Source organism: Phoenix dactylifera, chromosome 1 (assembly GCF_009389715.1).
Source record: "Phoenix dactylifera cultivar Barhee BC4 chromosome 1, palm_55x_up_171113_PBpolish2nd_filt_p, whole genome shotgun sequence".
Classification (NCBI taxonomy): domain Eukaryota; kingdom Viridiplantae; phylum Streptophyta; class Magnoliopsida; order Arecales; family Arecaceae; genus Phoenix; species Phoenix dactylifera.
This window is the reverse complement of record NC_052392.1, coordinates 24,165,774-24,190,417: the sequence shown is the minus strand read 5'-3', so window position 1 is coordinate 24,190,417 and position 24,644 is coordinate 24,165,774. Positions and strand designations below refer to the sequence as shown.

The window sequence follows — 24,644 nt, the reverse complement described above, 5'->3', positions numbered from 1 at the left end:
ACGCCATTAATGAGCATGATCGTGCCCAATTATTACGAAGAAGACAATTTCCTCTGTCACCTCCCAGGTAACATAATATCCTTCTATAAAAGGGAACCAGGGGAAAAGGAGGAAAAGGAAAGAGAACAAACATTCTCCTCTTTTACCACACTCATATACTAGCCCCCTCCGACTTAGGCATCGGAGGGCCGGCGCCGGAGATCCCGGCCACCGGCTTCTTGTAGGACTCTCCAGGAGGACGCCACTAGCTGATGCGCCGCCGCCCACCGTTCCAGCAGCGGAGCTCCTCCCCTCTCAGCTCGTGGCCGCCCCCGGGTCCAATTTCCAGCAACAATTAGTTTAGCTAATCCGGATGAACTCTTAGAGAAAACAAGCATTATATTGGCCAACTACAAAAAAGAGCTCAGTAGATGTTTAAATGAAGCAGCTTAAGGTTGGGAGCCTGTACAGCTGCCTAGCAGTTCTAGGTGATCTTATAGAAGTTCTATATATTGTCATAATGAAGAACAAAACAAAGATGTAATATTGTGACAGAAATTAAAGAAAGGGTGTTTTGGAAATGTTAGAGAAGTCATATTTTGAATGGCAATAAAGAGAAAGATGAGCATCATAATAAGAGAACGCATTCTGCGATCAAAACATCACTTGCAAACTAAAAAATATTCACACCCTCTTCTTTCTTGTCGGAAGCACCATTAAAGTGGTTTGACAAAATTAACATGGTTCATACTTAAGCATGCTTCCACATATAAACAGAAATACTAAATCAAGATTATGCAAAATTTTAGTAGTCCATTATTATTTCAATACCAATACTATTTTTTTCTTATTTCATTCTCGAATAGTCTCGGCGATTACAAAATTTATTCGGATTATATATGTATAGCAATAAAGGTTAAAGACTCCTCAACCATGAAGAGATTGGATTTTAATTGATAAAAGATAAATAAAATAAATATATTTCTGATAGAAGATTGCGTTTTAATAGAATCAAACATTCAAAAAAAAATGCAATTTTATTTTCCTTTACCAAAAGATAAAAGTCTATAAATTCAACTATGAATAGAAAGATAATAACTAATACAAAACATAAAACTCTATAAATTCAATAATGAATAGAAAGATAATAAGTTTCCTTGGAATCTTGTATTAAGCCAAGAGTACACGTATTCTCCTCTCGTGCCAAATACCAAGTAGTTAATAACCTATCCATCCGCGGGAAGTCACCACGAAAATTTCATTTTTCGCCTCCTCGGCTCCCCCCTTCCCCCGAATCCGTCCACCATGTCGACGTCCAGGCTTCGAGGGTTCGAACCGGCCGACTCTATCCCTAATCCTAGCGAGAATAGAAGAAAACAGCGTATCGATCTCGGAAACGGCAGCGAGGTCATCTACATCCCGCGATTCGTGCCTCGCGACCAGGCGTGGGATTGGTTCCAGTATCTCGACAAAGAGATCCCGTGGACGAGACCTACGATTCACGTCTTCGGCAAATCTTGTCTCCAGGTATGAACTATTCCCCTCTGAAACAATTCGTCGTACAGATTTACCCTATAAACCTATTCTAATTTCTGAGATTTTTTGCCTCAGTATAACGAGATCCTAAAGACTTGATCTTGAGAACAAGAACATATTCTAATCTGTGGGATTTTGCCCCATTTTTTTTTGGTTCATAAAGATTTTATCTTGAACACATAATCATTGGAATGTATATCTGTTTTTGCTTTAAAGGTTTGCTTTCTTGTGTTTCATTAAAATTCCTTGCTTTGGGCATTGGATAAATGGTGGATAGTAATTTAACTCATAAAGTTTGTGGGTAAATCTTATCAAGTGGAAAAGTCTTGTAATGCTTAATTTCAAATGTGTATCCTGTAAGTGGCAAGTTCTTAATTTTGAAAGTGTTGAGAACTACGGTGTTACAAATTATCCATATCTCTTCAAATGTTTCTCTGTGAGTTACAAGAGAACTTGACTCTACTTGCACCCATGAGACTTTCCTTTGAATGCATAAGTTGTTTTACTGATGAAAAAAGTAGAAGATGTGAGGAAGCAAAGCTTTTAGGAAGTGAAAGGAATACACATAGAAGTGTTGGATGGTGTAAAACTGTCTAGGTCATTAATGTTCTTTGTTCACATTTTAAGAATAAAATTATCATCTAGATTGATAATACTTCATGATTGTAACGTACACGAAGAACGTAGAAGTGTTGGATGCATAAACATGTCGAACAGAACCATCAGAGATGTCTCAGGTTCACAGTAACCACTGTATAGAAGAAGAATGTCAAAAGAGCAGTTAGCTAATCGTAATGTAGAGTTCATAATGTACAGTAATAATAGTATTGTATGAGTCACCAAGCCATATGACCATTGTGGAAACTTAGATTTGCACAATAACAAAGATTTTGCATTGATCTTTTCTCTTCTATGGAAATAAGGGAAATTCCAATTCTATGTCAATGTGCTTCATTACTTTTGAACATATTAGGCAGTTTGCTATTTGAACATCGTTCAACTATTACTATCCGAAGTAGTGGCATTTGTGTTCCCAAGCCATGTTGTAGACAAGAAAACTAGGCGGCATTTTAGGTAACTCAAATTTCCCACTTAAGATGTGCAGAATTACCTGCTCTTTTTTTCTTTTGAGAAAGGGGAGAATACTACTAAAGATGATTAAATTAGTAAGTTTATTTTTATTGATTTGATTACTAGCCCGACTACTGTCATGGAAGCTCATAGCTCCAAAAGAAGAGTCAGAAGAAAAAGAAAAAGGAAAAGAAGAATAAACAAGGAGTTGTTGTCCCTTGATGGTAGTGAAGAATGCAAAATAGAGAAGCGCAGACAATGCTGAAGTGGTGCAACCTGATTTGGTAAATTAGATTTTACATGAATATTGTGCATACTTACAAGAACAATTCTCGAATAGCTCATCATTAATTAGATGAGTGTTCAGATTAATCTCCTTTGGCATATCAATTATGTGCGTTTGAGACAAAAGCATGCATGTTTCGTCATGTGGGAGGCATACCTTTGCTACAATCTTGATGTTCATTGTGTAAAGAAAGTTATAGTTTGTGATTTTTAAAGATGCTATATCACATGGGGTGATTGTAGTATCCATGAATGATTAAGAACCCTGACACTACATAAGACGATCTTTTAAAGAGCATAGGGAAAAATACATTTGCCCCCCCTCCCCTTACTGAGTCTGAGTTACACTTGGCCCCCCTCAAATTTATAAAGGTTTAGACCAGTCAACAAAGTTATATTTCCATCACAAACCAACCCTTCCATGCATTTCCCTACTGACAGCATTGGCAACAATGTTTAAATGACCAAAATACCCTTATTATTTTTGAGAAAGACTTCAATTATGTGTTCCTTTCTTTCACTCTCTAAATTTTTGAAAATGAACCTAATGCTTGCCACCTCCTACGCACTTTCTCACCACCCCTCTGCCTCCATTACCGGTTTCACTACCACCCGCCACTTTGACTTCTATGCCAAGGAGGTTGCTTATGAGTGTTGACGCCCGTCTTCGCAACTGGCCCTCGTCCCAGACTTTGCAATGCAAACCCACATCATGTGAATCACCACCATTGCCACCACCATCACCCCATGACTACCATTATTACCATCACCATCATCATCACCTCCACCAATACCAACATCCACCATCTCCAGGGAACTACCACCACCACCACCACCACCAATACCAATATCAACACAACCACCATCACCGCCATTACCACATCCATCATCACCATGACCTTGAAGTGGTCCTCATTGCCCATGTATTCCTCTCAGCCCAACCCCTAACCGCTAGCTCATCCCTCCTGAACACAACATTGCCAGAGGTCATATCAAATGCATCAATCCTCTACATACAACTAAATAAAAAAGAAATGAGTCCTGGATTAAAGAAGAATTTTAGCTTTCTTAAATTAAAACTTGGAAAATGCACAAAAGAGAAACAAATTCAATTCATATCTATTTTTGTATTAATGTATTATTTCTACGCGCTTAAACTCACCTGTCCAAGTTGGAGCTATTTCCAGAAAACCATTGTTTTTTTATGAAGAGCTATATTCTTTCATGCGATTGGTTTGGTACAGATCAATGGAAACGAAGAGATCTTTTATGATTACTGTCACGCCCCGAGCCCGAGGCGCGGCAGACGCCGCACGCCCGCACGGCGGGCCGCACGGGCGGGCTAGGCATCGGATCATATCAAAGCAGATACAGCTATTCAAAACTGACATAATTATTTAAATTGTTCAAAAGCGGACTCACAAAACTCCAAAATAACATATGCCAACATAATTCAAATGTCCAAACTAAACTAACTAAAATGCCAATAACTGAAGAAATCGTCGGAAAATCTAACGCACTCCTCAATCCCGTGAGATCAAGCCTCTGGATCTGAAAAATGAAGAAAATAGAATAATGAGCTACACTAGCCCAGTAAGCAACAAAATACCCCAAAGTGGGGTCAGAACATATCAGATCAAATGCAGGATAATATCTGGAATAAATCATAAGTAACATCATTTGTTGTTTTCAAAACTTATTATCATTTTTCAGAAAACATAATATCAGAATCTCAACATAATGGGCTACGGCCACGTAACCCAGTGGCATGGGTTGCACAAGGTGCCAAACACCACTATTATTAAGCACCGGTGGTACGGTGTCCAAATACCACTATTCTAATCACCGGTGGTACGGTGTCGAAACCGGTTCCTCACAGATTACAAGTCGACAGGGCCAACGTATAATCCCCATTGGCGGGGCCAGAACAGGACAGAACAGATCATAGCCATGCTGAGAATATATATATATAAAAATAGTTTTCATAAATTGTGCAGTCATATTTCACGGATTTCAGAGTATATAACATGATTTTCAAATAAAATTTAACATGCCTGACCCATTTTACAGAATACAAAATATTTATCAAAATTTAATCTATTTATCAAGTAATTTGAAAATTACACTTGAAGTATTAAGTTACTTACCTCTTCTCGCTTGATTCCTACTTCAGATAGACGGATCAGGTTCACCTGTTTAAATTTAATTAATTCCTTATTAATTTCAGAGCTAAGCAAAATCCAAAAATAATACTATTGGTCACGGCCCAACAGGGTCCAGAGTTGGCCCATAATGGGCATGGCCAGATAGGGCCCATATTGGGCACGGTCCAATGGGCCCACATAGACCCAGCTAAATAGGGCCCCCAAAGTTGGCTTCTAATTGGTTCATTTATGCAATAAAATTTATTGCAGGGACTAATACTTAATTATAGGGTATTGTTCTATAATAAACTTTAGTGGAAGGACCAATCAAATATATTTGGGGAGCCTTATGTAATAATCTTTCTTATAGGGACCAAACATAAATTACAGAATACCCTTTTTGTGAAATAATATACTGGCAAGGGCTTATCTACAAAATTTCATTTATTGGCCAAATGGGTTCGGATTCCGGATTCGGGTTTGGGTTCGGGTTTCATATTTGGACTGGGCCCACAAAAGGGTACGACCCAAATAGGGCCCGAACTAGGCTGAACTGGGCCCGATTTGGGCCCACAAAAGATTATGGCCCATATGGGCCCAACACTATTGAACTGGGCCTAAGTTGGGCCCACAGTGAACCAGGCCCAAGTTGGCCCAGTTCGGCCCACGATGGGCCTTCATCTTCCCCAAACTCCCCATGGACAGGGGAGATGGGTACCAAGAGAAGGGAGAGGGGAGAGGGGAGAGGGCTGGCTAGGTGGCCGAAGGCCACCCCTCGGTTGACGGCCAGCCGGCCGCGGAGGCGGCCGGCGGCCGCTGCGACGGCTAACACGGAGGAGGGCAACCGAGATGATCTCGGTTTGTAGGGCCGAAACAGAGGAGAAATCAAAGGTAAATGGCAACGAAATGAAGAGCCAAAGAAGAGGCCTACCGGTGGACGATGGAGGCGGCGGATCCCAGCCGCAGGTGGCTCAGTTCGGCGGTCAAGTGGCGGCGATGGCCGTGGGGCTCTCCGACAGGAAGAAGATTTCAAAACAGGGGAGACTCGCGACGGGGTTTCGGACAGTACTCGGCCGGGAGGGCACGCCGGTCACCAAGGAGAGGAGGAGGAGGGAAGGAGGGAAGAGGAGGAGGAGATGGAGGAGAGGGAGGAGGGCTCGGGTGATCTCCGAAGGAGGAGGAACGGGGGTTTTATCACCCCATTTCAACGGCTCTCCGTTGCGGGAATTGCGGCGGAGGCGAAATCAGCGGCCGTGCGTGCGGCCGCGAGGTGGACGCGGGACGACCGCGGTGCAGCCGCGGGATGCCCGCGGCGTCTCTGCGCCCGAAGAAGAAGGAGGGGATCGCAGACGCGATCCCCTGCTACGCCCCTTCCAAAAGAGGCGTTGGGCTGAAGTCGGCTGGGGCTGCCGGCTTCAGCCCAGTATCTCACATTCTCTCCTCCTTAAGAAAATTTCGTCCTCGAAATTTGAGAGATCTAGGCCTTTCAAATTTAGAAATGCTCAGCCTATTGAGTAATACAAATCCAAGATCTCGTTCTCCTCGGTCAAAATCAGTGATAGATAGCTTTAGATCAATTATCAAAACTTTCATATAAACTCGCAAGATTAACACTAGATAAGTGACTAACTAAAATCTCAGACTGAAATTATCATCTTGATGCATGTTCACTCGAGATCGGATCAGGATCGATTCACAATAGGATTGATTAAAATTAGTTGTGTTTGGGATAGAACTTGAAATAAAATGAATTTGATGCTCATATTATGGTAAGGAGCAGATCCCACAATAGATAATGACCAACCTTAGAGTCAAATCATTATATTGCTAAGAATATGATTCGCAAAATGAACATGTACTGATGATCATTAGGTAGCAACGATTTATCTCAAAAATGATTTGCATCAAATCACAAAAGCAAGTCTGGAAAGGCAAAGTATTGATACTATGATTCAATATGTCGCAAAGCTTTTAACTTAAACTTATAAATCATAAGATGGAAGCAAATAATGCATGGTTTATTCCGATACTTAACAAATTAGACCATATTTAATCAATAATCAACCAATCTTGGTCATGATATCCTCAAATTTTTCTTAGCATACCCAAAAATAGCAAAGTCTATCCAAGAGATAACATAATCTTATCATGATTGACCTGAGAATCAATAGCATACACCTTCCCTTATTAACAAAATCTTTCATTATTGAACAACATAGTCTTTCATAATAACATGTTACCAAAACACATTCAATATTTTTGACCAGTTTAAATTGACTCAGTCCATCATACTTTCGCTGCGCAACTCTGATCAATATTTTCCAAACTTTCTTATTGATCCCACATCATCAGCAAAATTTTTTTTTTTTTTAATATCCAAACAAAATTTTATCCTTGCTTCCCAAGTACACTAGATCATGATTAACCCTTGAGATAGTTATCGTATTTGTACCATCATATAATCAAGCAATCATATTCTAGATCCAAATTTGAACTAAGCCAATTCTAGTTTTCCTTAACAATTCTATTATACAAGTTGATATTTATTCGAAGCTTCGATAATTAAAAGATTCTCGATCGATTAACTTACTCAGGAGCTTATTTAATCATCCCGAATCTTTTCTTTTAGGCTAAACTTATTTTGGCCTCTCATGAAATCCCCCTTGCATTTCTCATACGGTGATACAAAATCCATAATCAACTCATAGCCTTGATTTATAAATATTTAACTAACAAGAATCCAATAATCTGGTTCAAAGATTTACAAGAAATTCCACAAAGATATAAACTCTATGATTTTACATTGAGATCAACTCCTCAAATAAGTAAAATATTTTTATTTGTAATACTGCAAACATTTCAGGATCTTGTAAATCTACTGGACTTAGAGAATTTACTAATAACACAATGATATCCATATCGATCAAAATCAAAAATACTATACTTTTCAATGATTTTTATTTTTATTTTTATTTTTTATTTTCTTTCAAGCATCAAGAACTTTTCTAAATCAAGCAAGTCCTATTTTCGACCAACCCAAAAAAAATATTTAAATCCACCAATATTCTCAAGATTACTAATTGACTTTCCATCAAAATATCAATCTTAATTGTTTTAAGTCTCAAGTAGAGCCAAATAAGAATTATTAAGTCTCATCCCAAAGTATATTTTCCTTCTATATACGAGCTCCATGCATGATCCACATACAGATTTCAATGAATATTTTCTAGTCCAAGCTTTAAACATCTTTTTATAGATGAATCTTAAATTGCTACCAAAATAATTAACTTCAACTAGAAGCAATATTCACAGTGCCTGATATCAAGTTAAACTTCCCAAATAATTACATTGCACGATAATAACTCATGATTAATATTCCTTCACTTAATTTAGTCAAAATCTAATTAATCATAACTTGAAATACAAGTTGCTCTGCCAAGAAAACTCTTAGAGTAGCTCATTCACACTTTGGTTACGACCATAATTAGGTTGCAGTCTAATTTTAGCATTTCAAAATTATGATAAAATAACTCAAATTTATCAATAACAAAAGCAAATAAATGCCTTCATCTAATGGCCTAATGTCTACCCATCTCTCAAACTTTCTGACGAATCCTAAAGATCCTAAAACTTAAGCTCCATCTGACTATTTCAAATACAATCCCTAGGAATCTGAAACCTAAGCTCTGATACCACCAAATCTGTCACGCCCCGAGCCCGAGGCGCGGCAGACGCCGCACGCCCGCACGGCGGGCCGCACGGGCGGGCTAGGCATCGGATCATATCAAAGCAGATACAGCTATTCAAAACTGACATAATTATTTAAATTGTTCAAAAGCGGACTCACAAAACTCCAAAATAACATATGCCAACATAATTCAAATGTCCAAACTAAACTAACTAAAATGCCAATAACTGAAGAAATCGTCGGAAAATCTAACGCACTCCTCAATCCCGTGAGATCAAGCCTCTGGATCTGAAAAATGAAGAAAATAGAATAATGAGCTACACTAGCCCAGTAAGCAACAAAATACCCCAAAGTGGGGTCAGAACATATCAGATCAAATGCAGGATAATATCTGGAATAAATCATAAGTAACATCATTTGTTGTTTTCAAAACTTATTATCATTTTTCAGAAAACATAATATCAGAATCTCAACATAATGGGCTACGGCCATGTAACCCAGTGGCATGGGTTGCACAAGGTGCCAAACACCACTATTATTAAGCACCGGTGGTACGGTGTCCAAATACCACTATTCTAATCACCGGTGGTACGGTGTCGAAACCGGTTCCTCACAGATTACAAGTCGACAGGGCCAACGTATAATCCCCATTGGCGGGGCCAGAACAGGACAGAACAGATCATAGCCATGCTGAGAATATATATATATAAAAATAGTTTTCATAAATTGTGCAGTCATATTTCACGGATTTCAGAGTATATAACATGATTTTCAAATAAAATTTAACATGCCTGACCCATTTTACAGAATACAAAATATTTATCAGAATTTAATCTATTTATCAAGTAATTTGAAAATTACACTTGAAGTATTAAGTTACTTACCTCTTCTCGCTTGATTCCTACTTCAGATAGACGGATCAGGTTCACCTGTTTAAATTTAATTAATTCCTTATTAATTTCAGAGCTAAGCAAAATCCAAAAATAATACTATTGGTCACGGCCCAACAGGGTCCAGAGTTGGCCCATAATGGGCATGGCCAGATAGGGCCCATATTGGGCACGGTCCAATGGGCCCACATAGACCCAGCTAAATAGGGCCCCCAAAGTTGGCTTCTAATTGGTTCATTTATGCAATAAAATTTATTGCAGGGACTAATACTTAATTATAGGGTATTGTTCTATAATAAACTTTAGTGGAAGGACCAATCAAATATATTTGGGGAGCCTTATGTAATAATCTTTCTTATAGGGACCAAACATAAATTACAGAATACCCTTTTTGTGAAATAATATACTGGCAAGGGCTTATCTACAAAATTTCATTTATTGGCCAAATGGGTTCGGATTCCGGATTCGGGTTTCATATTTGGACTGGGCCCACAAAAGGGTACGACCCAAATAGGGCCCGAACTAGGCTGAACTGGGCCCGATTTGGGCCCACAAAAGATTATGGCCCATATGGGCCCAACACTATTGAACTGGGCCTAAGTTGGGCCCACAGTGAACCAGGCCCAAGTTGGCCCAGTTCGGCCCACGATGGGCCTTCATCTTCCCCAAACTCCCCATGGACAGGGGAGATGGGTACCAAGAGAAGGGAGAGGGGAGAGGGGAGAGGGCTGGCTAGGTGGCCGAAGGCCACCCCTCGGTTGACGGCCAGCCGGCCGCGGAGGCGGCCGGCGGCCGCTGCGACGGCTAACGCGGAGGAGGGCAACCGAGATGATCTCGGTTTGTAGGGCCGAAACAGAGGAGAAATCAAAGGTAAATGGCAACGAAATGAAGAGCCAAAGAAGAGGCCTATCGGTGGACGATGGAGGCGGCGGATCCCAGCCGCAGGTGGCTCAGTTCGGCGGTCAAGTGGCGGCGATGGCCGTGGGGCTCTCCGACAGGAAGAAGATTTCAAAACAGGGGAGACTCGCGACGGGGTTTCGGACAGTACTCGGCCGGGAGGGCACGCCGGTCACCAAGGAGAGGAGGAGGAGGGAAGGAGGGAAGAGGAGGAGGAGATGGAGGAGAGGGAGGAGGGCTCGGGTGATCTCCGAAGGAGGAGGAACGGGGGTTTTATCACCCCATTTCAACGGCTCTCCGTTGCGGGAATTGCGGCGGAGGCGAAATCAGCGGCCGTGCGTGCGGCCGCGAGGTGGACGCGGGACGACCGCGGTGCAGCCGCGGGATGCCCGCGGCGTCTCTGCGCCCGAAGAAGAAGGAGGGGATCGCAGACGCGATCCCCTGCTACGCCCCTTCCAAAAGAGGCGTTGGGCTGAAGTCGGCTGGGGCTGCCGGCTTCAGCCCAGTATCTCACATTCTCTCCTCCTTAAGAAAATTTCGTCCTCGAAATTTGAGAGATCTAGGCCTTTCAAATTTAGAAATGCTCAGCCTATTGAGTAATACAAATCCAAGATCTCGTTCTCCTCGGTCAAAATCAGTGATAGATAGCTTTAGATCAATTATCAAAACTTTCATATAAACTCGCAAGATTAACACTAGATAAGTGACTAACTAAAATCTCAGACTGAAATTATCATCTTGATGCATGTTCACTCGAGATCGGATCAGGATCGATTCACAATAGGATTGATTAAAATTAGTTGTGTTTGGGATAGAACTTGAAATAAAATGAATTTGATGCTCATATTATGGTAAGGAGCAGATCCCACAATAGATAATGACCAACCTTAGAGTCAAATCATTATATTGCTAAGAATATGATTCGCAAAATGAACATGTACTGATGATCATTAGGTAGCAACGATTTATCTCAAAAATGATTTGCATCAAATCACAAAAGCAAGTCTGGAAAGGCAAAGTATTGATACTATGATTCAATATGTCGCAAAGCTTTTAACTTAAACTTATAAATCATAAGATGGAAGCAAATAATGCATGGTTTATTCCGATACTTAACAAATTAGACCATATTTAATCAATAATCAACCAATCTTGGTCATGATATCCTCAAATTTTTCTTAGCATACCCAAAAATAGCAAAGTCTATCCAAGAGATAACATAATCTTATCATGATTGACCTGAGAATCAATAGCATACACCTTCCCTTATTAACAAAATCTTTCATTATTGAACAACATAGTCTTTCATAATAACATGTTACCAAAACACATTCAATATTTTTGACCAGTTTAAATTGACTCAGTCCATCATACTTTCGCTGCGCAACTCTGATCAATATTTTCCAAACTTTCTTATTGATCCCACATCATCAGCAAAATTTTTTTTTTTTTTAATATCCAAACAAAATTTTATCCTTGCTTCCCAAGTACACTAGATCATGATTAACCCTTGAGATAGTTATCGTATTTGTACCATCATATAATCAAGCAATCATATTCTAGATCCAAATTTGAACTAAGCCAATTCTAGTTTTCCTTAACAATTCTATTATACAAGTTGATATTTATTCGAAGCTTCGATAATTAAAAGATTCTCGATCGATTAACTTACTCAGGAGCTTATTTAATCATCCCGAATCTTTTCTTTTAGGCTAAACTTATTTTGGCCTCTCATGAAATCCCCCTTGCATTTCTCATACGGTGATACAAAATCCATAATCAACTCATAGCCTTGATTTATAAATATTTAACTAACAAGAATCCAATAATCTGGTTCAAAGATTTACAAGAAATTCCACAAAGATATAAACTCTATGATTTTACATTGAGATCAACTCCTCAAATAAGTAAAATATTTTTATTTGTAATACTGCAAACATTTCAGGATCTTGTAAATCTACTGGACTTAGAGAATTTACTAATAACACAATGATATCCATATCGATCAAAATCAAAAATACTATACTTTTCAATGATTTTTATTTTTATTTTTATTTTTTATTTTCTTTCAAGCATCAAGAACTTTTCTAAATCAAGCAAGTCCTATTTTCGACCAACCCAAAAAAAATATTTAAATCCACCAATATTCTCAAGATTACTAATTGACTTTCCATCAAAATATCAATCTTAATTGTTTTAAGTCTCAAGTAGAGCCAAATAAGAATTATTAAGTCTCATCCCAAAGTATATTTTCCTTCTATATACGAGCTCCATGCATGATCCACATACAGATTTCAATGAATATTTTCTAGTCCAAGCTTTAAACATCTTTTTATAGATGAATCTTAAATTGCTACCAAAATAATTAACTTCAACTAGAAGCAATATTCACAGTGCCTGATATCAAGTTAAACTTCCCAAATAATTACATTGCACGATAATAACTCATGATTAATATTCCTTCACTTAATTTAGTCAAAATCTAATTAATCATAACTTGAAATACAAGTTGCTCTGCCAAGAAAACTCTTAGAGTAGCTCATTCACACTTTGGTTACGACCATAATTAGGTTGCAGTCTAATTTTAGCATTTCAAAATTATGATAAAATAACTCAAATTTATCAATAACAAAAGCAAATAAATGCCTTCATCTAATGGCCTAATGTCTACCCATCTCTCAAACTTTCTGACGAATCCTAAAGATCCTAAAACTTAAGCTCCATCTGACTATTTCAAATACAATCCCTAGGAATCTGAAACCTAAGCTCTGATACCACCAAATCTGTCACGCCCCGAGCCCGAGGCGCGGCAGACGCCGCACGCCCGCACGGCGGGCCGCACGGGCGGGCTAGGCATCGGATCATATCAAAGCAGATACAGCTATTCAAAACTGACATAATTATTTAAATTGTTCAAAAGCGGACTCACAAAACTCCAAAATAACATATGCCAACATAATTCAAATGTCCAAACTAAACTAACTAAAATGCCAATAACTGAAGAAATCGTCGGAAAATCTAACGCACTCCTCAATCCCGTGAGATCAAGCCTCTGGATCTGAAAAATGAAGAAAATAGAATAATGAGCTACACTAGCCCAGTAAGCAACAAAATACCCCAAAGTGGGGTCAGAACATATCAGATCAAATGCAGGATAATATCTGGAATAAATCATAAGTAACATCATTTGTTGTTTTCAAAACTTATTATCATTTTTCAGAAAACATAATATCAGAATCTCAACATAATGGGCTACGGCCATGTAACCCAGTGGCATGGGTTGCACAAGGTGCCAAACACCACTATTATTAAGCACCGGTGGTACGGTGTCCAAATACCACTATTCTAATCACCGGTGGTACGGTGTCGAAACCGGTTCCTCACAGATTACAAGTCGACAGGGCCAACGTATAATCCCCATTGGCGGGGCCAGAACAGGACAGAACAGATCATAGCCATGCTGAGAATATATATATATAAAAATAGTTTTCATAAATTGTGCAGTCATATTTCACGGATTTCAGAGTATATAACATGATTTTCAAATAAAATTTAACATGCCTGACCCATTTTACAGAATACAAAATATTTATCAGAATTTAATCTATTTATCAAGTAATTTGAAAATTACACTTGAAGTATTAAGTTACTTACCTCTTCTCGCTTGATTCCTACTTCAGATAGACGGATCAGGTTCACCTGTTTAAATTTAATTAATTCCTTATTAATTTCAGAGCTAAGCAAAATCCAAAAATAATACTATTGGTCACGGCCCAACAGGGTCCAGAGTTGGCCCATAATGGGCATGGCCAGATAGGGCCCATATTGGGCACGGTCCAATGGGCCCACATAGACCCAGCTAAATAGGGCCCCCAAAGTTGGCTTCTAATTGGTTCATTTATGCAATAAAATTTATTGCAGGGACTAATACTTAATTATAGGGTATTGTTCTATAATAAACTTTAGTGGAAGGACCAATCAAATATATTTGGGGAGCCTTATGTAATAATCTTTCTTATAGGGACCAAACATAAATTACAGAATACCCTTTTTGTGAAATAATATACTGGCAAGGGCTTATCTACAAAATTTCATTTATTGGCCAAATGGGTTCGGATTCCGGATTCGGGTTTGGGTTCGGGTTTCATATTTGGACTGGGCCCACAAAAGGGTACGACCCAAATAGGGCCCGAACTAGGCTGAACTGGGCCCGATTTGGGCCCACAAAAGATTATGGCCCATCTGGGCCCAACACTATTGAACTGGGCCTAAGTTGGGCCCACAGTGAACCAGGCCCAAGTTGGCCCAGTTCGGCCCACGATGGGCCTTCATCTTCCCCAAACTCCCCATGGACAGGGGAGATGGGTACCAAGAGAAGGGAGAGGGGAGAGGGGAGAGGGCTGGCTAGGTGGCCGAAGGCCACCCCTCGGTTGACGGCCAGCCGGCCGCTGCGACGGCTAACGGGGAGGAGGGCAACCGAGATGATCTCGGTTTGTAGGGCCGAAACAGAGGAGAAATCAAAGGTAAATGGCAACGAAATGAAGAGCCAAAGAAGAGGCCTACCGGTGGACGATGGAGGCGGCGGATCCCAGCCGCAGGTGGCTCAGTTCGGCGGTCAAGTGGCGGCGATGGCCGTGGGGCTCTCCGACAGGAAGAAGATTTCAAAACAGGGGAGACTCGCGACGGGGTTTCGGACAGTACTCGGCCGGGAGGGCACGCCGGTCACCAAGGAGAGGAGGAGGAGGGAAGGAGGGAAGAGGAGGAGGAGGAGATGGAGGAGAGGGAGGAGGGCTCGGGTGATCTCCGAAGGAGGAGGAACGGGGGTTTTATCACCCCATTTCAACGGCTCTCCGTTGCGGGAATTGCGGCGGAGGCGAAATCAGCGGCCGTGCGTGCGGCCGCGAGGTGGACGCGGGACGACCGCGGTGCAGCCGCGGGATGCCCGCGGCGTCTCTGCGCCCGAAGAAGAAGGAGGGGATCGCAGACGCGATCCCCTGCTACGCCCCTTCCAAAAGAGGCGTTGGGCTGAAGTCGGCTGGGGCTGCCGGCTTCAGCCCAGTATCTCACAATTACATCCTTCAATCCTTCGCTGAGGCTAGGGGGCACTCCTCAGCTTGAAGTTGGACTTGGAGGGGAAGCAATTGATGTAGTTTTTGATAATAAGGTACTTGTTCTCCACCTCCATCCTAATTTCGTGACTTGCTCCCCTTCTTGCAGTCTTAGAGCCCAATTAGCAAGTATATATGGAGAAGACACGGATGGGTTATTGTTCAACTTCCCAATAGAGTCACTGCCATGAGATCAAGAGGATTGTGGTTGAGAAATTACATAAGAAAATCGACGAGGGGAAGTAGAGGGCGGGGAAAGTAGAGGATGGATGACAGAGGGTAGAAGATGGCAAGCTTGATGTTGCAACTTGGCCTTCTCGAGACTTGGGTGACAACTAGGTCGTTGAGGATGGCTAGCGGCAGTTGCCGTAGCCACTTTGATGCTAGAAAACAACAATGATGACCCCTGTTGCTATTGGTAGAGGTAGAATGTGTCAGGATTCCATCGCACAAATCTCGTCAAGTTTGGACTTGACTTCACAACTGCATGGGACCTCTTGGTGGCGAATAGGTATTGGATGGTGGATATGATGGAGGAGGGAGAGTGGTGAAGCCGATCTTTGAGCTTCACTATGAGATGAGTGGGAGAGAGAGAGAGCTTGGGCTTTGAAGGGGATAAAGTTGAGAGAGAGAGAGGGAATAATAGCAGAACACCAGGATAGAGAGAGTTTGGGCTGTGAAAGTACCCAACAACTTTGCCATTACTCATGGGTTCTTTGTCGGACTTTTTAACTGTGACCTTGACAACTAGAGACCCTTGCGCTACATCATCCTTTAGCACTGAAAGGGGAAAATAGAAAGGAAAAATAGAGGATCTAAGAGATTTTCTTCCTAAATTGGATAGGCAAGGGTATATTAGAGATTTTTCAAAATTTTAAAGCTTGCGTGATATGAGTGAGTCTGGGCGCAATGGTAAGGCTACTCCATTAATTCGTGAACATAGAGATCATAGGTTCAGAACATAGAAACGGCCTTTCCGCATGTGGGGTTAAGGCTGCGTATATCTGACTCTTCCTAACCCCGCAATAGTGAGAGCCTTGTGCACTGTGCTGCCCATTTTAAAACTCACACGATGGTCATATGAGCTTTTTACTACAGTTAGATTTATCTCTAGTTAATACAGATGGACGAAAGAGCCACTTTTTAAAGTTGTGGGCTGTTTTGAGACTTTTTAAAGTCCAAGGGAGCCAAGTGTATCTTGAGCACAATACAAGGGGGTAAAGAGTATATTTCAGAAGAGCATAATGACTCTTTATGGCCAACATCAAGAAGATGTTTCAAAAAAACCCAATGCAAGTATTGAAGAGTGTTAACTGCATAGATAGCATGATACTGATGGCTAAACAGTTCCAAAAGGCTCCAAGGTTGCTTGTAAACTTCTCAGTCTCAAGATAGATCTCATCAAGAAAGAATTATTATATCTATTTGATAGAAAGTTTAGGTGCCCCCAACCCCCCCCCCCCCCCCCCCCCCCCCCCCCAAAAAAAAAAAAAAAAAAAAGAATGGCAACCATTTAATGAATGTTGGCTGTCTTCATGGTCTGTGCAAAGACTTTTTCCTTTTTTGTTATACTTGTATACTCCATTCCATATTTCCATTCACCCAAGCATTCGTTGAGTCGTGGAGCATTCTGTTCAAGTCTTTCTATTGATGTTCACTTTCTGGATGTAGTTGGAGTCAAGAAAGACCATCCTAGAAGGATTTAGTTTGGTTGCATTGAAGAGTGCGGAACAATGTTCTCCACCAGTCTAGATGTCTGTTATCTTCATTATAAGATTGTCTTCCACAATAATCAGAATGGATGTTAAAAATAATAGAAGAGTACTTAAATTGATCACGTCCAAAGTGTTTGAGTACTTAATAGAAGACTTTACAAGATGCAAACAACTTGTCAATGCACTTGGAATATCTTTTTCATTTATTTTAATATAGTTTATTATGGATGCATTATATTAATAAACAAACTAAACAAACTTGTTTGGACATGCCTTTGCATGAAGCAAAAGTTGTATCCTGAACTGTCTGTAGCTACATGCCTGTAGTATGCAGCGATTGCTTGATATATTACATAAACAGTAAACTTAGGGAGAGATAAAAGGGGGAGATGAAATTGAAATTTATCAAGTAGAAAGAAGGAGCAAAAGAGCTCATCACTTTTTATCAGTGTTCATCTCCTCACTTTTATATGTTGCGGGGGAAAGTTAGCAAAATTAAGAAGTGTTCATCAATTTGACAATTTCAATAGAGCTACCCTGCATTTCTAATACGTGCTTGTCAATTCCATCAGCACCTCGGAGTTCTGCATCATTATCCTTATATGGCATTGAGACTAAATTCTATTATCTCTATGTCATCATGGTGCAGCCCTAGGATGAATGTACCCTTGGAGAGAATGAGTTCTAGTTGCCAATGATTAAGTCAATTCTCATCAATACATAGCAAGGCTAACTGATTTAAATTAATTATGAGTCAACAAGATGTTGTGGAGATGTGTAGATTTACAATAATTCACTGGGTGGGTTTGGGGTACTTGCTTTAACAAATGAGAAGCTTCACAAATGAATTATATGCAGTTGAGTCTCAGAAGAAAAAAAAACAAAATCATGTTATAGTATTTATGACAACCTGTTTATCCACAATAATTTCTTTTGGGTCTCACTATTTTGTAATATTGAGGAGATGGTTATCTTAACTAGGAAATGATAGGATGGAGGCTACAAGTTAATTTTCTTAATTTACCAACTTATCTTTCTACTTTCTTTTTTGACTATGCAAAAGGGTTCAATCTTAAATTATGTATGATCAATTTTCTGCAGCCCAGAGACACATGTTATGTTGCAAGTGAAGGGCTTACAGAATTAAAATATAGTGGGTATCAGCCTCATGCATATTCTTGGGATGACTACCCTGTGCTTAAAGACATTCTGAAGGCGGTGAGTGCTCTTCCACATGCAGGTGTAGCTAGCGGTATACAATGAATTTTTGATTTTTATTGTAATTACAACTGCAAATGAGGGACATTAGTATTAAATTGCAAATCAACTATATGGCATCATCTGTATCAATAAAAATTTTTTGTTTGACTACTGTCTTTGGGTTGCCTGTTTCTTGTTTCGAGTGACTTGCTGAATTATATATATTGGCAGGTCCATGAGGCACTTCCAGGAAGTAAATTTAATAGCTTGTTATTGAATAGATACAAGAGTGGCTCAGACTATGTGGCCTGGCATTCTGATGATGAGAAGTTGTATGGACCAACTCCAGAAATTGCATCAGTCTCCTTTGGATGCGAACGAGAATTTCTATTGAGGAAGAAGCCAGCCAAAACACCTCAAGGTATGTCAACTCTGACATTTATCTGATTCCTAATTTTCAGTTTCTGGAAAAAAAAAAGCAATATTAAGGTTTATGATATTGGAAGTCCTGTTAATTACATGTTCCAATGCTACACCAGCTGCTCGAGGTGCAGAAAAATCAGCAGGCAAGCGACCAAAGGGCAGCCCCTCAGACCAGCATGGCTTTGTGCTGAGGCATGGCTCTTTGCTAGTGATGAGAGGCTACACGCAGAGAGATTGGGTTCACTCAATACCCAAGCGCGTGAAAGCTAATTCTGTTAGGATCAACCTCACTTTCAGGCTTGTACCGACCTGAAGATCTACAGGACAACTACTGACAGAGATCAGTGTTACTGGTTCAAGAAGGAATTTATCTCGATTGTAGTGGAAACCAAATAGGCCTCTTGCCCTCAAGATCTTGTACCCCATTCGAGGTATTTAATTTCCCAATCTGGTTTCTTTAACACCATTTTTTGAGGATAATTTTGCTCTCACAATATTCTAAATATAGTTCTTTTGCTGCATGTAAGAGTTAATACATTCACATACCTACCTAATATGGTCAAACCTTGATGGCCATCTCAAATCATCCTAGATTAGCTCGCATATTCCAAGCACAATTTTCTGATATATCATTACGTAAAGTAGTCCATCTTGTTGGCTTCCTCTTTACCATTTTCTCTCTTGGCTTCTTTGAGAAGGAGACACAAGAGCCTCTTGTAGATGTCCATCACAGCCTCAAGCTTGTCAATGGCCCTCTCCTGTCCTTCACTGCTACACAAGCATTCATCCACTTCTCTCAGCTCGTTAACATTTCTACCCATCTCCCTCTCACAAAACCGCCCATCCCATTGGACACGACTTCAATTCCCTTTCGAGCTCCATTGATCGCATTGATCCCTTTCACCACTATAAGATCGCTAAGGGCACCCCCCGCAAGTCCAATAATCCGAACCACCGATCTGCTCTCTACATCCCAAATCCTTATGATCCCATCTTCGGAAGCTGATATCAAGTTCTGATGCCCATGTGCCATTGCCACTGCCATCACTGCCCCATTCGGCTCTGATTCCCATGCTGTAACCTCTGCTCCAGCATCTCGTAGCTTTCTTCCTCCTACTCTTGGTACAACATATATGCTCCCAGCTGATCCACCAGCATAGAACTCAGAACTAGTAGGATCCACAGCAACACACCAAATTGCGCACAGGAATTGCACAGTTCGCAGCTTGACACCATCTGCCAGGCTCCAAAGCTTACAGTGCAATCAAGCGAGCTTGAAACTACAGTTGCATTGCATCCGCCTGGCCCTGCAGCGATGCCTGTCACCGACGGGCCATGCGCAGAGAATTGGTTCAATGCAAGTTGGGCAGAATCCTCTTCGTTGGAGGCATCATCTAGAAGTCGAAGGATTGGGAATATTGCTATGGTGCGATCATCTCCGCTCGATATTATTTGAGAGCCATCGTCGTTGACGACGAGACACGGCACAGGCTGGCGGTGTGCCCGAACGAGTTACACAGATTACTGGAGCGAAGAGAGAAGGCATGGATGCAGCCAGAGAGGCCCCCAGAGAAAAGGTAGGAACCGTCTGGAGTCGCAGCGAGGGGAGCTACTGGTTCAGCGGCCTGGATGCAGTGGAGAGCGGCAGAGGACCGTCAGTTGTAGAGCCTGATGAAGCCTGCAGCAGCAGCTGAAATGTGCGAAGCGGCAATGTGGGTGTTGCTAGCGAGGGCGAGCCCTTTGCAAGGGGAGCGGCTGCTGGAGAAGTGGGCAAGCATGGTGCCGGTGAGAGGGTCATGGGCTGTGATGGGCTTGTCGGGGGAGCTGGTGAGGATGACCTCCCTCCAGAAGGATGCCATGGCTGTTATTAGAATTCAAGGAATGAAGCAAGCTTTGTAAGAGCATAAGTAAGAGCATAAGAAAGGATGAAAAGAAACATGATAAATATGGATACCATGCAAAGGCAGGTCAGCACCGTTAACAAGCGCAGGATGTATACTGTTATCAGCAGGAGAAAGGTGGAAATGGTCGAGGAGAGAACGTTGGAAACGAGGTGAGTTTTGTAATACCTAGGCCCAAAAATCAACTGGCCCAATACCCTTTTTGGGCCTATATTTGAGCATTGGGCCTTGACATCTAATGGGCCAACTAGGATCCATGATTGGCAGCCCATTTGATGGCTGCCACCTCATGCTATATGGATGGAAGTGACTAGGCCAGGTGGGAATCAGAGGAGGGTCCAGCTGTTAGACCCTTTATTGGGGGAAGCTGGGGTGACACCTCACCCCAGCTAAAGGCGGTTACACCGCTTAAGAAGGCCTAGTTAAACCCTTTACCATGCCTGGTTCCCCCTCTAAAAATCTCAGGTGAATCGACAGAGGAGGTGTTGGAGTGGAGGCACAGGAGCACGGGACACTGCAATCCCTTTCAGAATCAAGGTAAATTCCTTCCGGCTACCTCCCTTCAATTTGTTCAACATACGAATTTAAAAGGAAGAAAGAAAAGAACAAAGAGGGGGAGAGAGCACTCACCTTGGTCGATCCGCCGTGCCGCCGTCTTCGGCTGCAGTATAGAGGCCCCTTTTCTCTCTCTTGCTCTCAGGGAGGGAATGAACTCTCGCCCTTTTTTTCCCCTCTTGTTTCACAGGAAAGAAATGAGGGGAGGGCGATGAAGAAAAGAAAGAAAAGAATGAAAGAATGAAAGAAAGAAAGAAAGAAGAGAGGGAAGAGGGGACTTACCCGTGTGCGGCCGCGAGTGTTGCCGACATTGCGGGGAGCGGCCATAAACGTCGCGGGAGCCGCCGGCCTCGGCTTGGCCACAGGCAGCAGGCCCAGCTGCGGGCATCGGCGGCAGGCGCCACCGGCCGTGGCCTGGCCCTCCCAAGCTCGCCTTTCTTTCTTCACGGGAGAAGAATAGAGAGAGGAAGAGAGTGCTTGGGGCGAGAGAGAATATGGGAGGTTTGAGAAGGGAGAATGAGGAGGAGAAGAGAGAGAAAGAAGAGGCGAAGAGAGGGAAAGAGAAGGAGATGGAAGAAGAAGAAGAGAGGAAAAGAGAGAGGGAGAGCTACGGGAAGAAAAAGAAAAAGGAGTAGGGAAGCTTCGGGAAGAAGCAAGGAAGAAAAGGAAAAAGAAAATAAAAAGAAAAGAAAAAGAAAAGAGAAAGAGAGTGGGTTAATGGGTTGGGTTCGGGTTAACGGGTTGGGTCCGAACCCGAACCAATGCAATTCGATTTAAAGAAATTAAATCGATTTGGGTCAGCTCGGATTGGGTCTGATCTAAATCCAACTAGGTTGGGATTTAAATTGATTAAGCCAAATAAAATTAATTGGGTTGGGTCCAAGTTTAATTGGGTCTGAACCCAATCAAATTGGACTGTGTACTGATTGGACTCGGACTGGCCTTGGGTCAAGCCCAAAGTATTTTAAAATGATGGATTAAATTGGATTCAGTGGGCCCGGGTCGGCCCTAATCCAAGCTCAAGTAAACTGTTTAGAGACCAATTTAGCCTTGGGCTGACTCTGACTCAAGCCCAAATGAGCTACATTGACCTTGGACCAAAATTAAACCCAATTAGACTTGGGTTGAGCCTAATGACCCAATCAGAAGACCAAATTGACTAGAAAGGGGCTAGACCCAATCATGAACCAGGCCCAATCCCTTAATTAAAAATCCAATTGACCTATGCGGACCCAATCTGGTTTTAAACCGAGCCCAAAGGCTCTAAATTGGGTAAATTGGACTTGGGCTAGATCCTTGGTTGGGATCCAATCAAGTAAGTTCATGGTACGATGAACTAAGAAATTATATAATAAATGAATAAGGAATAATGTGATCCTTATGATAATGTTTTAGGTGATCGAGGATTTGTCACCCAGATTTGAGGAATTGGAAAGCAAATTAACTATAAGTAACCTGCCTTAATCTTATTACCTTATGGATCATGTATGTATCATATTTTATAAAGATTTTAAAGTGTTATTCATGCATTCTGAATTATGTATGAGATGTATTACGATGTTATAAATGCATTGAACATAAGATCAGTTGTTAATTGCTATTAACGAGCTTTCATTCTACCTATGTGTACTATTTGTGAAAAATACTACTTATGGGCTCTCAGGTGCTATGGATGGCCCCCGCCAGTAGGTAAGAATAACTGAGCGTATGATCCCCGCCAGTGGGTAAGAATAACTGAGCGTATGGCCTCCGGCAGTGGGTGAGAATAACTGAACGTATGGCCCCCACCAGTGGGTGACAAATAACTAAGCGTGTGATCCATGCCGTGGGAGTTAAGTGCGGCAACCTGAGAGTGTAGGCTTTAAACCTGAATTACCGGCATAAAGTTTTACGATGCATTTCTCATGAAAAGATATGTTGTTACATGCACCGATTTACCGGCTCAGTATAAATATTTTATTATAAAAAGCTATTAGTTGATGCATATGTTAGCTTCTCAAACCCTGCTTAAAAATGTTTAGTATTATTTTTGATCCAGTAAGATTATGCAGAATTACTTACTGAGCTATGTAACTTATACTCATTTATTTATATTTTTTTTCAGATCACCCCCAGGGATAGCAGTAAAAGACTTCAGCTTCAGGGTTCTTTCTCTTTGGGTAAACATACATTTTGTATACATAAACTGTTTAGAAGCTCTGTACTTTGCAATTTCTAGTAAGTTACACTGGAAATGTTACATATGAAAGCATGATCAGTTTAACTACCCTGTGATTCATGTATGAGATTTTGTGCTATCGTGGGCGGTAGTCGGCGATAGCACGGCCGTGCTACGGATTCGGATCCGGGTTGTGACAAGTTTTAAAATGACTCTTTGTTTTTTTTTTCTTGGTGGGGAGGTCTGAAGAATGTGAGGGTGTGGAGTGATTGATTAAAACCCCATTTGATTTTGATGAGCTCAAAGCATTTGAGTATATCTTGTGATTACTAATGAATTCAATTGAGTGTTTCAGTGAAAATCCTGTCCAAGTGTTTCTAGACTTGGTTCATAGTATTTTGGATAAGTTAAGAAGTCTGCATGAACCAATGTCTGAGACTCGAGTCAACTCCCGAGTATCACGAGTCGACTCCAAGCGTATCAAGTTCACTGGCACGAGCTCGAGTCGACTCCAGATCAGTACGAGTCGACTCCGACTGAGAACAGACAGAAGGACAGAAAGCTTCAACTCAGAAACTGTCAACGAGCCGACTCCCGAAGTGCGCGAGTCGACTCCAATGTTCAATGAGTCGACTCCAGGGTAGTAAGAGTCGACTCCAAGAGAAACACAAAGAAAAAGTCAGAGAACGATCTTCGGACTCTGAGATTCGAGTCGACTCCCGCAGTACGCGAGTCGACTCCGAGACTGAGCGACCATCAACAGACAGAAGACCATGTTACTGCCTCTGAGATTCGAGTCGACTCACAGACAGCTCGAGTCGACTCCGAGACAAGCTTCACGTCAAAAGGCAGAAGACCAACTTTCGGAAACTGAGAGCCGAGTCGACTCCAAGGAAGTTCGAGTCGACTCCAAGACTGGATGAGCCAAAAGACAGAGAATCGGGAGTTCGGGCTCTGAGATTCGAGTCGACTCCCAGGACAGTCGAGTCGACTCGAGTGGACAAAATTCAAATTTGGATCCACGGACTTCAGTGGATGAGCCGACTCCAAAATTGCCACGTCAGCTCCAGAAGTTGGCGAGTCGACTCCAGGTC

General features: G+C 41.6%; 2 protein-coding genes across 3 annotated transcripts; one reads left to right on the top strand and one right to left on the bottom strand.

Annotated features, from left to right (window-relative positions):
• The first annotated feature begins 1,204 nt into the window (after positions 1-1,204).
• LOC103720690 (DNA oxidative demethylase ALKBH2) lies at positions 1,205-23,658 on the top strand. 2 transcript variants are annotated; one of them, XR_005513435.1, is made up of 5 exons: positions 1,206-1,506; positions 18,415-18,531; positions 18,745-18,934; positions 19,053-19,367; positions 23,497-23,658. XR_005513435.1 is itself a non-coding variant. In XM_039130344.1 (4 exons), the coding sequence occupies exons 1-4, from the start codon at positions 1,285-1,287 to the stop codon at positions 19,247-19,249; spliced, it is 726 nt and encodes a 241-aa protein (XP_038986272.1). In that variant the 5' UTR covers positions 1,205-1,284; the 3' UTR covers positions 19,250-19,457. The 2 variants fall into 2 exon arrangements, 1 of the variants encoding a protein (XP_038986272.1); XM_039130344.1 differs by lacking the exon at positions 23,497-23,658 and having other exon boundaries at positions 1,205-1,506; positions 19,053-19,457.
• LOC120111287 (protein ROOT INITIATION DEFECTIVE 3-like) lies at positions 19,733-20,795 on the bottom strand. The gene is made up of 2 exons (XM_039127909.1): positions 20,615-20,795; positions 19,733-20,172 (listed from the first exon to the last, which is right to left on the bottom strand). The coding sequence occupies exons 1-2, from the start codon at positions 20,793-20,795 to the stop codon at positions 19,733-19,735; spliced, it is 621 nt and encodes a 206-aa protein (XP_038983837.1).
• Positions 23,659-24,644: the final 986 nt, after the last annotated feature.